The 17445-nt window shown below is 37.7% G+C and overlaps 2 protein-coding genes across 2 annotated transcripts in view; one reads left to right on the top strand and one right to left on the bottom strand.

Moving 5' to 3' along the window:
- Positions 1–186: 186 nt before the first annotated feature.
- On the bottom strand, positions 187–6543 carry NUDCD2 (NudC domain containing 2). The gene is made up of 4 exons (XM_083355389.1): positions 6300–6543; positions 4306–4354; positions 3370–3521; positions 187–2249 (listed from the first exon to the last, which is right to left on the bottom strand). The coding sequence occupies exons 1-4, from the start codon at positions 6486–6488 to the stop codon at positions 2166–2168; spliced, it is 474 nt and encodes a 157-aa protein (XP_083211515.1). The 5' UTR covers positions 6489–6543; the 3' UTR covers positions 187–2165.
- Positions 6544–7647: 1104 nt separating this feature from the next.
- HMMR (hyaluronan mediated motility receptor) overlaps positions 7648–17445 on the top strand; it is a gene marked incomplete at its 5' end in the record, with an annotated part of 33748 nt that continues 23950 nt past the window's right edge. The window contains 3 exons of the mRNA XM_083351322.1: positions 7648–7693; positions 11310–11408; positions 13395–13483. Of these exons, the coding sequence (XP_083207448.1) occupies positions 7648–7693; positions 11310–11408; positions 13395–13483 (234 nt within the window). The remainder of the gene's footprint in view (positions 7694–11309; positions 11409–13394; positions 13484–17445) is intronic.

Genomic DNA, 17445 nt, shown 5'->3' with positions numbered 1-17445 from the left:
ATTTCAAGTCTGCTTTAGGCATACAAAATCAATTTTATTGATCCCATTTCCTCACTTTATATAAACAATACGAGTTCTGCTTGTAGCATCTTAATAGCTGAAATAGTAGCTTTGAATTCTTGGCAGACAAAACACTTAGCAAGCCCTGGCGCTGTACAATTAAAGCATACCATAGAACAAACTGAGGTAGTTTAAATCTTTTTTAAGCATGAAAATTACTACTTCGCTTAACTATAGATAACTAAACATGTCTAAGCATAAAGATACAAAAAGAGTACATGTGGTTAGGGAATGAATCAGACTACAATTAACACTCATTCTGTTAATTGGAGGAGTAAATATACTGTATTTTTCCGTGTATAAGGCACTGTTTTCCTGCAAACACCCTGTTCAAAAATCAGGTGCGTCACACGAAAAAATAATGGTAACCTCTGCAGCCCAGGGCATGCCTGTGTGGGTTCTTTACATGCCGCTGCCATGCCGCCTGGTGCAGGTGTCAAGGCCCTGTGGGCTTGCCACTAACAGGAGGGGGCAAATTCGTCGGAGGACGGCATCCAGAGGCAACTGATGGGACCAGCAGCATGGATGGCAGCAACAGCTTTTTCCCTCCCTTGTACCTGTATGCTGACCAGGGACCCTGTGGAACACAGCTGCGAGGCCGTCCTGCTCGATAATAGTGGCCGGCCGAACTTCCGGATTTGCCAGCTCAGCTGTTCGGCGCTCCACCAAACAGCTGATCGGTGCTGAGTTTAAAACCTGCCTTCGCTTCCCTTGCCTTGCTGTCATGCCGGTGCTCATGCCAGTTTGTTTACCAGGGTCGGAAGGCTGCTGCTGTGAACTGACTATGCATGCTTATCGTGCTGGTTAGGTGGGTGGGGGGCAGCAGGGAGGCGTCTAGAGTACTGGGAGGTGGTTGCTCCCAGCGCTTTGTTTGCTGTAAGCTTGGAACTTGCATGCCAGGGCGTCTTATACAAGGGTGTTTCTTATACACGGAAAAATACGGTATACAAGGATAAAGCAAAGCGTGGCACAACAATTAGAAATTTTAATTACATATGATGTATGTTCCTTCTTCTTACATATATAAACAAAAGATATATGCTATGTTGTCCAAGTAGATTTCCAATCACTCAATGAGAATTCAGCTCATTGTTTTGTCCATATATATCCTAACACATACCCTAACATGTTAGAGCCAATTTGGGATGCAAAAATGATCTATTTGAATAGTCCAAATAGCATCACTGGATACAATCCAGATCTTTATAATAAGAGCGTTACATGCTTGTCTATAAATCATACCTTGGGCTGCAGAAAAACATAAGTACCAGTGAAAGCAGAACTATGTTTCATGAAAAAGTTACACATGCTTTAATTATTCTATCAAGTGTTCCAGCCAGTATGATATGTTAACACAAAGGTGCCCATAGTCAAAACAAATCAAAAAACTCCCTTGGCATGAAATAGCTCTTTAAAGTGGCTAAAATGGTTGTCTGAATTTCATTAAGAGAAGGTACACACTGGAGATCCTGTTATAAAGAGAGTCAGGTATAAATTTATGAACACTAAATGGCTTTAACCAAGGATATCGTATTGCATGTTATGGTTTGACTGATAGTACAATTTGATACAAAATTGTGGAAGATGTTAATTATACCAGATTTTAACATTAGTTGTAATGACTCTTCTAAGTAAAATACAGTGTTGGAATTGGCTTAATACAAATTTTCAGGACGGCACACCCTGCCTTCAAAATGTGTTCTTATACCACACAACAATGTATTTGAAAATATATTTCAAAGTTTATTTTAGTGATTTGACAGTGGAGAAAGCCAGAGCATTTAGGGAGTAATGTTTTTTACTCATCTGCTTTGCCAAAAAATAAGTCAGATCACAGACTTTCAAAAAAAAATACTAGCATATCAATAAACAATTTGAAGTGTAGCAACTGAACCTGTATGCTGTTAACCTTGCACAAAAGTGTCATCATACAAATAATATTGATCTGAACATGCATGAAATGTTCATTTTTAATTACTGTTAATGCAATTCTGGTGACATTGTTTTATGGTTTAAAGCTGTCCAGAAGAAAACCAGTAAACTATTCCAAAGCTTAATGTTTTGTATTTTGTAGAAACTGGAGGAAATATAGCTGAAAGGACACACTATCTTTCAAGACTAGAAAAGTCTGGCCCTCCTTTGGTATAATTTCCAGAAATTTCTGCTCCACTGAAGTCAAATCCAGGGTTCTGCAAGAGAAGGCATAGCATTCTATTTATACTCTTGCTGAACATGCCTACTGGGATATATTTCAAACTAAGACTACACAGAATTCTGTTATATACTCTTCTTAACATTTTCCATTTACTGTATTAGCACCTGAAAAAGACAAATAACTTTAGATTGCCTGTATATATATTTATTTATTTCATAATATTTATAACCTAAGGTAAAGGTAAAGGTTCCTCCGCACATGTGTGCTAGTCGTTTTCCGACTCTAGGGGTCGGTGCTCATCTCCGTTTCAAAGCCGAAGAGCCAGCGCTTGTCTGAGGACGTCTCCGTGGTCATGTGGCCGGCATGACTAGATGCCAAAGGCGCACAGAATGCTGTTACCTTCCCACCGTAGTGGTCCCTATTTTTCTACTTGCATTTTTATGTGCTTTCGAACTGCTAGGTTGGCAGAAGCTGGGACAAGTAACAGGCGCTCACTCTGTTACGCGGCACTCAGGATTTGACTCGCCAAACTGCCGACCTTCTGATCAAGCTCAGCATCCTAACCCACTGAGCCACCACGTCTATAACCTACACCTATCCAAATGCCATTTGTATTTCTTCCATTGTCCCCTTGTTTTTCTTTTAAATAAAGCTTAATGTAAAAACAACCAGCTGTGCTCTAGCAACATTAGTAACACATTTGAAATCCAAATTAAATTTCAGAATGTATTTAAAGTACATTCCATGAGTCTTGATCCTAGTAAATTAATATAGGACTTCTGATAATAGTATATGATGTATATGGTAATTATTTCCTGATATAGGTGGTGTATAAATATGATATATTCAAATTAATTTTTGATTTGTTTATAAAGCCTTGTCTATGAAACAGTGTTTTAAACGAAAGTAGCACTTAGCAATAGCACTTAAACTTATATACTGTTCCATAGTGCTTTACAGCACTCTCTAAGGGGTTTATGAGCATCATATTGCCCACAACAATCTTGGGTCCTTCATTCTCCTCAGAAGAATGGAAGGCTGAATCAGCTTGAACCAGTCAGGATCGAACTCCTAGTTGTGGGTAGTTTGCAATAGTGCATTTTAATTACTGGGCCACCATTGTTTTGCAATATGGGTAATGTCTATTGACTTGCCTCTCTCTGGAATCTTTCTAATGTAAGCTTCCTTTGCATTTGGTCTTGAACCCATGGATCAGCAGCATACTCATTCTCAAGCAAGGAACTCCAACAGTTTCCAGCATCACGGTTGGTTTTTGTCAAGGTGATTCGTATCAATTTCTGATCCTCTTTTCAAATGAAAAAACAACAACAACACTGGATTTATTCAGTGGAACAATTATTTGAAAGAAGAGGATGATTAGGTGGATGGACTCAATTACAGAACAAAGAATAGGTTGTTAGAAAATGAAATTGAGGACAAATTATCCTGGAGAAAATCTATCTACGTGATCCCTAAGATTCAGCACTAATTTGATGGCATATAATCATAATAAATACTCATATTTTGAACCGTAAGAAAGTGCAACACAAATTATGTAGACCATCCTCATTAGTTTTCCAGAGTGAAGGGATAGGGTCTAATGATATTCCAACTGAGATTAACCCAGTACAACTGTTTTCTTTTTATTTTAAAAAGTCTTGAGAAAAGGAAAACGATGGTGATAATATTGTCCATTCAGTCTCATGTCTAACTCTTGATGATTCTATGGGCCGGATCTCTCCACATCTTTTGATCTTGCACTACTTCTTTAAGTTTTTCCATGTTCTGGTTGCTGTCAGCTTTGATGATGTTTAATCACCATGTTCTTTGGCGGCTTACTTTGCTTTTATCGTTAACTATTCCAATGGCTTTCTCTAGTGAATTCCCTCTCATGACATGGCCAAAATAAGTGAGACAAGATTCGTGATTTTGCCAAAAGGGAAAAATGGTAGCCAAAATTACAAATCCCATGTCCTTACAAAATATCATTTTCCATGTGTTTTTCTTAAATTAAAAATCCAAGCTGATACAAAGAAAGTCCACAATTAAACTAAATTGTTATGTAAAGTTCTCTGAAGCACAGATCTTACCTAGTGTCCAGGTTGCTTCATCAGCTATTGTAGAGTCAAATAGATTACCCTGGTAAAAAAAATTAAAAATATAGAACCTGTATTTCAAAAGCAAATATTATAGATTTATATTTGAATGTCACAAATTGATTACAGAAATACTATAATTTTGCAGTTAATTTTGTAAACTTAACTATTAGATTTAGTAGCACATCAAAAAGGTCAGCTTGCTCAATTATTGCATAAGAGGAGGTCACATGTTTTTATAGATTTGGCTATTTTAATTGAGGCCTTCAAGATTCTACTATATCAAAATTCCAAGCTTAATTACGACCATTTGCTTTTCTTGCACTATTCTGCTAAAAATGGGGGAAGTTTTAATTCCAAATTGCACCCCCTTTGGAAAGCAGAAAGAAATGATTAAGTAGCCAACTGCTAACCTAAGGTTATAGACAGGTTTTTAATTCTAAAGCCATAATTCCAAAGATAGGGAATGAATCAGCACACACACTCCCTCCAGTCACATTACTGTAATCTGGGTGCTTGGAAATGTGTTCACACTTACAACCAGTTGCCAAGTGCCCCATGATCATGGGATCACCATTTGCAATCTTCTTTACTGGTTTTCCCTGAAAATTATTGGGGAAGCCAGCAGGGAATGTTACAACCTGCTGCCACCTGCCAGAGGACTCTCTCTTGTTTCTGGGCTGGCTGAAGGACTTCCTTCCAAAGAATTCCAACATTGTGCCTGCTTGGATTTCAGCAGGCAAGAATTTCAGCTCCTCGGTTGAGAAGCAATGTGGTAAGGTAGGGAGCACAAGATGGTTGGGGGAAGCCCTAGGTCCTAAGAAGTCCGGTGCAGGCTGCGCATAAGTGTCCCTTTACATAGGCAATAAGAATCCTTTTTGAATTTCGGCAGGGAGAATTTTCATCTCATAAGCAAAGGAAGACTCACATGTGGTCTGTGCAAAGCATCCCCCAACCCCAAAGCAGGCCTTTTCCCTACCTCAGACTATCTCTGCTTAACATCCTACAAGCTCACTTAACAATGCAACCAAAAGTGCTGGGATTGTGGTCACCAGGGAAAGCAGTCACATGACCTCTTAACAACTGATTTATTCAATGGCTGAGAATCCAGTCCCAATTGTGGTCATAAACCGAGGACTACCTGTAGCACAAATGTTACATTTTAATCAGCTTGTCGAGACAAACTGGCATCTAAAAAGATTATACAACACATTTATTTATTCTTCTAACTGTATTCTTGGCTTTAGTGTTGGAGTTTTTTTCATCAATGGTAGACTAGGAATCTGAATTGTCTGCCTAAGATAGGAGATAGGTAGGAGACTGAGAATCTTTTATATGCAGTACTCAAGATGAGAGTAGGGCAATTAGCCACTCTGTTCCAGAATTCTAGATATAATCTGTGTACTTAAGATGTTTTTTTTTCACCAATCAATGTGTCCAGTCCACAAGTTCCCTTGAGATAGACCCTGCAGTTTTCTTGGCAAGGTGGCTTTCAGAAGTGGCTTGTCACTGCCTTCTTCTTAGGGCAGAAAGAGAGTGACCAGTTCAAAGTCACCCAGTTGGCTTCATGCTTGAGGCAGAACTAAACTCACAAACTCCTGATTTCTAGGGGAAATGATCAAATGATGATAAAAAGTTATTTGCCGGCAAATCACTTCTGAAATCGTGCCAACAAAACTGCAGGATATTATCCAGGCTCAAAGACACATACCCTCTCCCCGCCAAAAAAAAGAGAAAAGTGTAGTATAGTAGAGCAGAAGCAATAAACAAAAGTCAATAAGCTTGTAAGCCACCCTGAGTCTTCGGAGAAGGGCGGGATATAAATGGAATTAAAATAAAAAAATAAAATAAATAAAAAATACGAGACCACGCAGCAATAAGTCTGCCCTACGCTCTCCCATGTCACATCACGAGGACTAAACCGAACCAGCGTGGAAGGAAATGCTCTCTCTCTCTGTCTCTCTCTCTCTGCTGTTTTGCAGAGGTACCTTGAGCACCTCCTTCCCCGCTACGGTCAAAGCCAGGTGCCGGCTCTTCAGGCTGCATTCCACGTCCCGCGCACGAGTCCCTTGCGGCACGTTCACCTCGACGAAGACCTCTTCCATGGTTTGGTACCAGCAGCCCCAGGGAGTGGCGCAGGGCACCAGCCCGCTCCGCTCTTCGAAAGGCGCAGACATCCACTTGGCGGCCCAAGCTTGGAAAAAGACGCATGCGCCTTTGCGCGGCTGCCGCTCGTCCGATCTCTTCGCCCGTCTTCGGAACTATTCCGGTAGAAACCGCGGGGGGGGGGGGGAAGGGGCGAGGCCAAGCCTACCAGGCTTCCGCCAGCATCTTACGACAGCGCCCATCCATAGAACTAGTACGGGGAAAAAACGTGTAGAGTGATAGCGTTTCACAACTAATTACAGCACAATCTACCATTTTGGGTGGGAACAACTGGTTCAAGTTTCTAGTTGTTTTCTCTCAATGTGTTTTCATTTTATTAATGAAAAAGCCTTAAGACAAGCATATACGACAGCCTGTCAAGAACCACAGAGAGACGATATGGGGAACCGAGACTGAGAAAGCCCTACTGCTATCCGCCACATTTGGTAAATTTGTTTGCCCAGTGCTAGTAAAACAGGAACAAGCGTAGTTACACGAGTCGCTTTAAAATAAAATCACATTCAATTTTGCTGCTCACACAGAACAACAAGATTTTGCGTGAAGAAAGAGTCTAAAAACAATGCTTCAGTTCTATAATCACATACGTTACTTTTGACCGAGAGATGTTTTGTTCCCAAAATCATTGACTGGCCAGCAGTTTATGATAATTCAAACAGGATTGATCTGAAAGTAAAAAGATGCCAAGCTCGGGAATATATATCCACATTCCTGTTGACCTGTTGGAAACTGCATTCTATGTGCACAGTATAAAATGTATTTTTATTTGACAACATACAATATATTATTGAAAATCGGACACGCCGTAGTTTGATACTTAGGGGGAAAAAACAAGTAGGGTCTTATATATGTTAAATATTCATTTACAACCTCAAACTATCAATCATTTCTGTTCATATTTCATTGCACTCAGTATGGGAGTCTAAAATCATATCGCACCATTCCTAGCTTCGCAATTTTATTATTATCTATTGCCTAATTATCTATCTATTACCTAATTATCTATCCGCCCTCCGACGGCGCAAGCTCCACCGTGGACCCCTGATTTGTTCACCAATTCGCCGGTCGAATTCTCCCATTGGCTGATTCGGGCGTGCTTTAAAGTGGGCGGGATCCTGTTCAGTTTTTGAATTTGTTCTGTTCGTTCTGGGTGGGGGAAGTTGCAGGCTGATTATGTCGTTTCCGAAGGCTCCCATCAAGCGTTTCAATGAGGCACCAAGTAAGTGAATGGGTTTGTTTTGTTTTTCCAGAGGCTGTGGATGCTCTTCTGAAAGAAAAGATCTTTAGAAATATATTTTTCGAGCAGGATGGAAAATGTGTGCGAGAACATGTTATACCTCTCCGTCCGCGTTACTTTGCTGCAATTCTGTGCAACCTTCTGTCTCCAAAATAATCGTAAATTGTATGAAGTTCCGTTCCTGAGATATTTGGGGTATCATATCACCATTTCCTTCCTTTATCATTTAATAAGACAGCCTTCTCCAATCCAGAGCTTTCCTTAATGAAGTGGATTCCCATTATCGCCAGCCAGCATTACCATTGGCTGCAAAGTAACAGGGTAGTAAAGCATTGTTGGAATTTTTTTGGGAATTGCTTGGCTTACATTCTAATGCACTAAGCAGGTGAAAAGATAGAAAAAGGAGGTGCCTACTTATCCCATGATAAACCATGGACTTTTTAAAACAATTCTAAAAACTTCTATTTAGCATCATCTTTTCACAGTGAACTATTGCAAACATGAAAAAAGGTGGAGAGCAAACAGATCATTCATCTGCTGGTGGGTCAGAAGAAGAAAAAAAAGAAAAGAAAAAGCAATTTCAGTGCGTCCAGCTCTGAAAGTGATGCAAAAATGGTTCTTATTAGGTTCCCTCCCACCTCTCCAGTCTTTATGTAAACTAACTGATTGAGCAATAGAATTAAATGGAAAGATATGGAAATGTACAGATGGAAAGATTTGATCATGTTCAATAGTAACCAATAATGAAAGGCCCAGTTAGAAATTTAGGAAGATAAAGATAGCCCCTTTGGAGCTGAATTTAACTCCTGATAATTTCATGGAGGAATTCAATTTGTTATATTGGCAACACTTTATAAGTGGTTTGTTATTGCATTCTGGATTTTTTAAAAAAAATTCTCAATTTTGATATTCCTTGAAGTTTCCTACTCAGGTTGTAACCAGATATAACCCTAATTAGTTCCAAGCCAAGGTAAGGTCAGAGCTAGATAACAGGGAGTTTCCTGTTGCTTTAATGTCACAAATCCAATGCAATCCTTAGCAGTTGTGCAATTACATTCTAGAGGTCTGGAATGTACCTTTAGTAGTTGAAATCTCAGGAAATACCTTGAATTCTAACTGAATACAAGATTGCTAACAAAATAAATCTTCAAATGAAATTATCTTTCTTCTGAAGGAAGAAGTCAGGGTTCCCAATAATTTGTGAAATCTCAGTTGTGTACAATATGTTAAATTGAGAGATGGCTTATTACTGTCTCAATCAAGGTTGGTGGTATTTTTTCCTTTCTGAGGCATTAATCAATTCCTTAATTAGCCATATAGTCCAGTTTTCAGCCACCCAGCCTGCTGGTAAAATGGGTGGTATATAAATTTAATAAATAAAAATGTTGCAGAGGATCTTATTCTTTCTCTTGGAGTCATGAAATCAAAAGAATCCCAGATCAAACTGAGAGATGTTATCCCATTTATGTTACTACCAGTATGGCTGATTTTATCTGTGGAGAATTTTACAGCAATTATATAATATTGTTCTGAGATTTTTTCTCTAATAATAAACACATCACCCTGAACTATCAAGAGTCTGAAAATGCAATAAGAGCAGAAATTGCATGTTGCCATTTTTATCACCACAGTGCAAACCCAAACATAGGTATGACCATATTTATTCATAGTCTTCCAGTATAATCTCTTCAGTTGTTTCATCTCCCAAAGCTATTTGACAAACCAAGGAACCCCCAGGATTAGACACTAGAGAGAGAAAATTATAGGACCCAATCTGGGTTGGTCACCGAGACCAGAGGTTTAGTGTTCCGAGGTTTCAGACTCTTGCTGGAGTCCACCCTCAGAGAACTTCTCTCTGCCAGAAATGTGTCCTGTAGGCTATTCTATGTATCGTATTTATGTGGTGCCTGGTTGTGTAACTTTTTATTAATTGGAATGTTGTTGGCTGGCTATTGGCTGCTGTTTCCTTGGGCTGCCAAGTCCTCAACTCCTAAGTACCTGATAAGCTGGTGGTAAATCAGCAACCCTGTTGATTGACAAGGGGCCTGTTTCCCAGGCTTCAATCATTTCCCTGGCTACTTTTGTATCTGCTGGGCCAAGACTTTTAGTAGCTGAGAAACTGAATGTTCCATTGCAATGTGAGGCTACCAAAGATATGGGGTCTCATTGATATAAAGGTATGCATATACAGTACTTTTCTCCTGGAGAACTGGTGTAGACTTCATGTACTGAATTTTTTTGATTCTTCTGTATCTTGACGGTATGAATGTATGAATCACTGAAATTGAAACATAATACATATAATGTAAACTTCACAAAATCAATTTCTATACAGTCTTCAAAAGCAGCCTCATTTCAGTTTGTGCTACTGTACGTATAAAGATAATAATTTTCAAGGTGTACATAGTTCTTATATTTCCCCTTTTTATCTCAACCATCAGGGGAAATGATAACAATAATAATTTTTTTTAAAGAATTAAGTTTTTTAAGAGTTAAGAATAACTCTTTGTTTTTATTCCATTGCATCATGTCCAATTCTCGGAATCTGCCTCAACAAGTCCCTGCAATTTTCTTGGCAAGGTTGTCAGAAGTGGTTTGCCATTGTCTTCCTTGGACTGAGAGAAATGACTAGCCCAGGGTCACCCAGCTGGCTTTGTGCCTAAATTGTGTAAAACTCACAGTCTTCTTGTTTCTAGACCAAACTGACTTTCTATGAGTCTAACAAATACACACGTAATGTACAGTTATGCTTGTTAATACTTGTCAGCATGCAAATAACACTGGGGTATGTGCATCAAACAAAGTGTGTGCTTTTTTTTCCAGCTGGAAGCATAGCATCCCCTCTGGAATAGACCTTGGAAACACTGAGCATCCTTTTTTCCACTCCATTGCCACAAAAATAGATAGTTCAGCAGTTTGTATTGAGTGCTCTTTGAAAGTTACCTTGCAGAAAAATTATCAGAGAATATATGTACACACACAAAGGTAGTCCTGTAAGTTGAGGACTGTCTCTCTATAGATATAGTCCTCGACTTGAAATAGGACTGCCTTTATGCGTGTACATATATTCTCTGATAATTTGAATGGCCATTATACACACACATACACACACACACACACACCCATTCAAAGTTACAACGATACTGAAAAAAGTGACTTATGATGGTAATGTTGGGAGTTGAAGTCCACTCAAAGTTTCTAAGATTGAGAAAAACTTCTTTAGAGGTGCCCTCAAATCGAGAATTCTTTTGGAATCCTGTGACAAAAAATTCAAACAATATTCTTCCCAAGTAGTCCATGGTAGATCATTCAAAAGGATAATGTATTCTTTAAAATAAGTGTTAATTGTATCAAGATATATTTTTTGGAACAGATACAATTTACCTTCTTTCCTTGTGATGTGGGCATTTCATTAAGAGTTCATAAATATTTTACATTTAATGGAACCATGAAAACAGGAAAAAAAAACCATAAAATAGACATGGGTTTAAATTAAATCATTTTAATGGATTATTATTTATTTTTTTTAAAAAAAATAAACTTATTGTAACTGGGGCTCTGACTTTGATTAATATCTGTCTCCTACCCACATCTCTAGCTTGTGCCCCACCACCAGGCTCTTATGATATCAAAACTTCAGACCCATCAAAAGGACCTGTGTCTTTTGAAAAGTCTCAGCGATTCAAGATGCAGATGGGTAAGTTACCGGGTTATGAATGGCAGTGGTTTTGCAAAGTTTCTTCATCATCTTTTTACTTATATGTATGGTTGCTTGTTTTAATGTTAAGCATGTGTCTGGAGATGGTCTGTTTCTAATTTACATTGCAGTTTGATCATGTGTAGCACCTGGATGTTGAATAACACCTTATTCACTGGGGCCTCTTTCCTGATTTATCTCCTCCAACAACTCTCAGCAAACAGCAGGATTTATTTCCTATAAAACTCTAGGAATTAAGAATTAAGCAGTGAGTGACAAACTAAGTGTCATGGTTCCGATTGATGAAACCCATCAAAAGAACTTCAAGGCAAAATTCTTCCTTAAAGAACATTTTATTCAGGAAACATAGTTGAACCCAAAAATTAAATTCCCTTCCCCCAGATACAAAGTAACAAAGTGCAATTCCCACCCCCAATTTGTTGTCATGAATCACATTCTCCAATTAGACTAAAATGCAGGCTTTCTCCTCAGCCCTCCAAAATGTTATCAGCTTGTCCTTGAGTTCCCACAAAGCAGAGTTATTATTATGGCTAGCCAAGCTCGAGTTTTCATCCCAACCCCCTTTACTGCACCTAATTCTAAATACCAGAAAAGCACATTAAAGAGAAAGAGAAAATGGCTGCATTTTCATCAGTTGTCCGAGCGGGAACATCAAATGTTAGCAGCATTAACACTATGGCTTGATGCAGTGTGATTGGCAACCTTACTCAAGATCGTTGTTTCTTAATCTCAAGAGACAGAGTGGTACAGGTTCATCCACAGCTAGTTAGCAACCTGGCAGTGAAATAATATGAAAATAACAAAATTCAGAATGCACTTTGTAGCAGTACAGTGATTGTCTAATTTAAAAATGCTTATGACATACTGAATATTTTTTTTGAAATTGCTGAAATGATTCTAAATAGCATTAGCACCTTTATTTATCTTACACAAATTGGATTTTAATCACATATTTAAATAATTGCTTATGCTTGATAATGCTACTTTTAAATAAGGTAGTCCTCAACAACAGTTCATTTAGTGACCATTTGAGCTACAAAGGTACTGAAAAAAGTGACTTATGACCATTTTTCACATTTATAACTGTTGCAGCATCGTTATGGTCATGTGATCACAATTCAGACCCTTGGCAGCTGACTCATATTTATGACAGCTCCAGCTCACGTGATCCCCTTTTGCAATCTTCTGATAAGCAAAGTCAATGGGGAAGCCAGATTCACTTAACAACCATGTTACTAATTTAACAAGTGTAGTGATTCACTTAGCAACAGTGGCAAGAAAGGTCATAAAATAGGGCAAAACTCACTTAAAAAATCTCTCACTGATCAACAGAAATTTTGGGCTCAGTTGTGGTAAGTTGAAGATCACCTGCATACACACAAAAAAATTACATTTTCATTTTACTGTAACTGTATTCAATTGATCTTGGTTTACTAAATTAAATCTTGCAAAAATATGTATATGTGTTTCCCTGCCTAATTCCAGCATTTTTATTGTGCCAACTCACATTTAACATGATTTTATTAAAACAAAGCAGCCCCGTTGGTCTCTTTAGCTGGAAGACTTTAAATAGCTTAATACAGGAATCCTATACTGTATTTACTGGAATTATGCATTTAACAAGTTAACATTTCTCTTTGGGATTCATATTAAACTCATCATAAAACTGTAAACATGCTTACATTTGGCATGTAAGCTTTCATGGGGCATGGAAATGGGGCAAATGATAATGCTATTTTTTGAAATGGCCTCATTGCCAAGTGATGCTTGCTACATACACCATTGATTTGGACCTAACATTTGCAAGTCAAATAGATAATGTGCATGATTTTCTATTTCAAGGTTTCTGCATAGTGTGTCTATTTTCCAGTGTTTCAGTGTTGAGTTAATAGCTTAGAAATATATTTGGGAAAAATTACACTCTTTAGGATGGAGAATTAAACCTCTTATTTTATATTTTTATAGAAGAAGTAGGAGTTCAGCCAAATCCAAGCAACATGAAACCTATGACTTCCCCAGCAAGTACAAGAAAACTTCCATCTCTCGGTTCAAGAGTAAGTATCATATCCTTCTTCTTTCATGTTCCATTAGCCTTATTTTATAGAGAGTAAAAAAATCTTTCTTTTCCTAAGTAGGAGTTTTTTAAATTTACAGTAGAATATGTGTGAGGAATAAAAATTCAACTCCAAGGATGTTGGCAAACAAAACAAGTTTTATTAAAGCTTTTGCAAAAGCAGTGGAACTCTTGGTAATAGCAAATCCCAGAGTCCACACTTGAATCAATTTTTGCATAGATTTTTATACCCTGTCCTGTACATCACACCACATCCTTCCAAAATGAGCCAAGTTGATAGGCCCACCCGGTCACATGCTTTCTGACTGCCTAGCAACCATTACAATTACCAGACCCTCCAATTATTAGATCCAATGCCCTTTTGTTCCTATCTTATCTTCACTCCCTTTTCTGTGACATGATTTGTAATACCCTGCTAACTTGGGGGTATAGCCTTATCTACAAGGTGAACTGTTACCCAAGCTGGATAATTGCAATTAGAAAAGATTTATGTCTTCCCTTGTTTTTCTATAAGAATGCCTGTCTTGCATCTAGAAGCTATGTGTGTAACAGAGTTCATGCTTCTGTTAAACATAGCTGCACTTTTGTTTTTAGTTATACTTTAAAATACTAACTCTTAAGCAGTTTTTATAAAGAATAAACTTTATATAAAATGAATTCATAAGCTATATGTTATTCTACAATAGTGTGCACTATTCTAAAAATTACAACATGTACATTTGTTATGTGCCTCACAATCCACCCTTTTTCTTCATTTATCCTACTTGGAATTTTCTACCCATGGATACATCATTTCTGCCCTTTCCATATCCTCTTCATAGGTTACCTGGACATTGTTTAACATCATGTGTAATATTTTCTGCTGTCCTCTTAAGAGAACATTCTTTGAATACTGAAATAATGCACTGAAATCACTGCAAACAGTAACAACAAATTACTCCTGTAACTATAATTACGGTAGTAATAAAAATGCGATCCCTGTGTTAGCCCGATCTCTAAGATCTAGAAATAGATTATTAAAAAAAAATAAAGGGACTCCAGAAATCCTCCCAATGTTCTTTATCTACTTGATGTTTTATAGCAATTGATTCTTTCCTTCCATGTAAGGTTTTATTAGTCACTCTCCCTTGCTTTGTCAACCTTTTTTTTAAAAAATATTTTTCTCTTTCTTATCTGGGTCCAGGGAGAGTACCAACTATTTGCCGTCCATCATATATTACTCCATCCTGGGCACGTTTCCATTTTTGAAATCCCAAGGGTCTTGATTATTATTTTTTGTCAACATGCTAATATGTTTATCAGCATTAGCATCAATCTGAAATGTGATATCGGTAGTATTAAATGTAAGTTGGTACAAAACCTCATCCCTTACCTTAATTGTCCCAATATATGTTTGATTAGCCTGTATACACCTTAAATCCATTCTATATTCTCCAGTGGAATTTGAATATCACTATCTCCCAATATAACTGAATTTAGGTCAGGTTGTGTTTCAATTTCAATTTCAATTTAGGTCAGGTTGTGTCTCAATTTCAATTTCTCCTGTAATTGGGATAAGGAGGCTCTTGGTGTCAGACCTTTACACATTTATAACCAATCTTCCACTATTACTATGTCACAAGGTTCTTCACAGGGACAGACTTGTCCACAATCACAACAGCATTCAGTGATACAGTTGCAATCACAGAACCAACATATTATGAAAGGATTTGTAGAATGCAGAGGTCCACAGCTTCTTCTGGAATCCTTTGGATGGTACAGCATAGGCCACCACTCAGATTGAAAAAGTTAGAAAGCTGCTACTCCTACAATGAGAAAAATCATAAACAAAACCCAGACTCTTATTTCTTCATCCCACAATGATCACATCAGTTTTGGTAATTTTTATTCACAGCAGGTCTTCTCCAGGAATTATTTTCCACTCTTTTGGCTCCACCCTTTTTCTTTCTTTCAAACTGCTGTTTCAGTTGTTAGGAGGACTTGGTAGGGACCATCCCAGGCTGGAGTAAGTTTTTCTTCACACCAGCTTTTTATCAGGACCCAATCACCAGGCTGAAACTTGTGGATAGCAAACTCCAATGGAGGTGTCTGGGCTAGCAATCCTTGTTTCCTGAGAAAAGACAAAGCGGAAAACAGCCCCAGTATCTAATCCTTTATAAACATGTCATTAGTTTCATATTGTAGAATTTCCCCCACTTGAGGTAATTTAAATTCAACTTGAACGCATTGAAATAGTCTTACCACTAGATGTTATAGAGCTTTTTATTTACTTGTTTACTTATATATTTATCACAGATTTGTTTAACTAAAGTATAAATACAGCCATCCTGTTTTAGAAAAGTATCAATCATCCCTTGCGACCCACCCACCCCCCTTCAGTGGCTGCTTTTGTGTCTTAGCTATTGCTTTGTTTTTTTTTCTTCCTTCTTTCTTTGTTTTCAACATCCGTCTCCCATCTTGCAACATCCACCTCCCACTTTCTTATACTTCCTGTTTTTTTCTCTTTCCATATTTCAATAGTACATTCCTGTTCCTTCAACATTGTGTTAAGGCATACAATTCACACCTTTGAGCTGACCCTGTTAATGGTAGTCTCCCTGCTTCCAACAACTTTAATGCATGCAATTCACAAGTCTGTGCAAACCAACTTAAAAGCAACTTTCCTTCTTTTTCCTTCTATTATCCATTTCTTCTCTTCTGCCACTCTGGCCTAACTTCTTTCTTTTCTTCTTCCACAAGTACATCTTATTTCAACTTTACATGAGCCAGCTCTTTCCCTTTACTATTAATAAATCCTCTTCATTCCTCTTCTCCAAAGTATTCAAGATTCCATAAGCATACTTGGAGTCAGTGTATATATTCTCCTCCCTTATTAACAACCTCAGAACTTGCCGTAAGGCATAAAATCCACAGGTTAGTGCTGACTAAGGGAGGGAAATTCTCCCAGCTTCCACTCACATTTTCTCCTCCCCATCTACTATCGAACCTTCATTAAGTCTCTCTTTCTTTTTCTTTTCTTTTTCCCAACTACTTTGCTATGAACAAGTGGTTACCTCCTTTCGGCTTTCTGATTTAAAATTACCCACACTTGATAAGAAATGCTAACCACCAAGACTTCCCCAAATGTCAAAATGCCACTGGCTGCCTCTTTTCCCCCACTTCTGGGTCAAAACCTCCTCCAAGCCATTCCTTTGCCTATATTTACAAACAAATTACCTAGTGAAGAGCCAACAAAGGAACACTCACCAAAGTCTGTTTGAGCTTGTTAATGTTAGGCTCTTTTTCTAACAGTTTTGCATATAAATCTTTAATCAAAACAGCATAGCTATTTATAATCCTACAAAAATTTCTCAACTCTTTTATTTTAAACAAGGATTGAATTACAATTCCTTCAATTCGCTTAGATATTATTTTCTATCAATGTGTCCTGCACACAGACATAAAAACATCAAAAAAGCAACTCCACAAAAAGATAAACAAGCTTAATGAGATATTCTGAGTTACTGAAATAGTTCTATATCAAACTAGTATTGCTTTTAATATAAAGTGAGTCAAATTCCAATTTAATCCGATTCCATTCAGATGGAAACAAATTTCCATTAAGTTAAAACATTTAGAAATTTAAGCAAAATAATTCAAAGTCATTTCTTTTGGTTGATGAATATATAGGTCTAACTAAAACTCAAAAGTTTTCCAAAAAAGATTGTCCAGCAATTATTCTCTCCTCTTTCCAGTAAAAAGCATTGCAAGCTGAAACTGCAAGAGTGGGCATTAAATTTCACATCCACCCCACCTTTCTCAAACCGGAATTCTAAGCAGAGAAGAAGAAAAAAAGTTAAAACGAGCAGCTCCCCCCTTTCTTTCTGTCTCTCTCACTCTTAAAGCAACAAAGCCAGCAGAAAAAGAAAAAGACATGAGGAAAAAAAAATTCACAAAAATCTC

The sequence above is a fragment of the Vipera ursinii genome (genome assembly GCF_947247035.1).
Source record: "Vipera ursinii genome assembly, chromosome: 2".
NCBI classification, from domain to species: domain Eukaryota; kingdom Metazoa; phylum Chordata; class Lepidosauria; order Squamata; family Viperidae; genus Vipera; species Vipera ursinii.
Note: the sequence above shows the minus strand (reverse complement) of the source record. Positions and strands in the feature narration are given on the sequence as shown.

What these genes read in the sequence shown, in the direction of transcription:
- NUDCD2 (XM_083355389.1), bottom strand. Translation starts at nt 6,488, where the DNA reads ATGTCTGCGCCTTTCGAAGAGCGGAGCGGGCTGGTGCCCTGCGCCACT. An exon ending in CGGGGAAGGAGGTGCTCAAG is followed by an intron (nt 4,355 to 6,299) that starts GTACCTCTGCAA and finishes TTTTTTTACCAG; the next exon opens with GGTAATCTATTTGACTCTAC. An exon ending in TAGAAAGATTCCAGAGAGAG is followed by an intron (nt 2,250 to 3,369) that starts GCAAGTCAATAG and finishes CTTCTCTTGCAG; the next exon opens with AACCCTGGATTTGACTTCAG.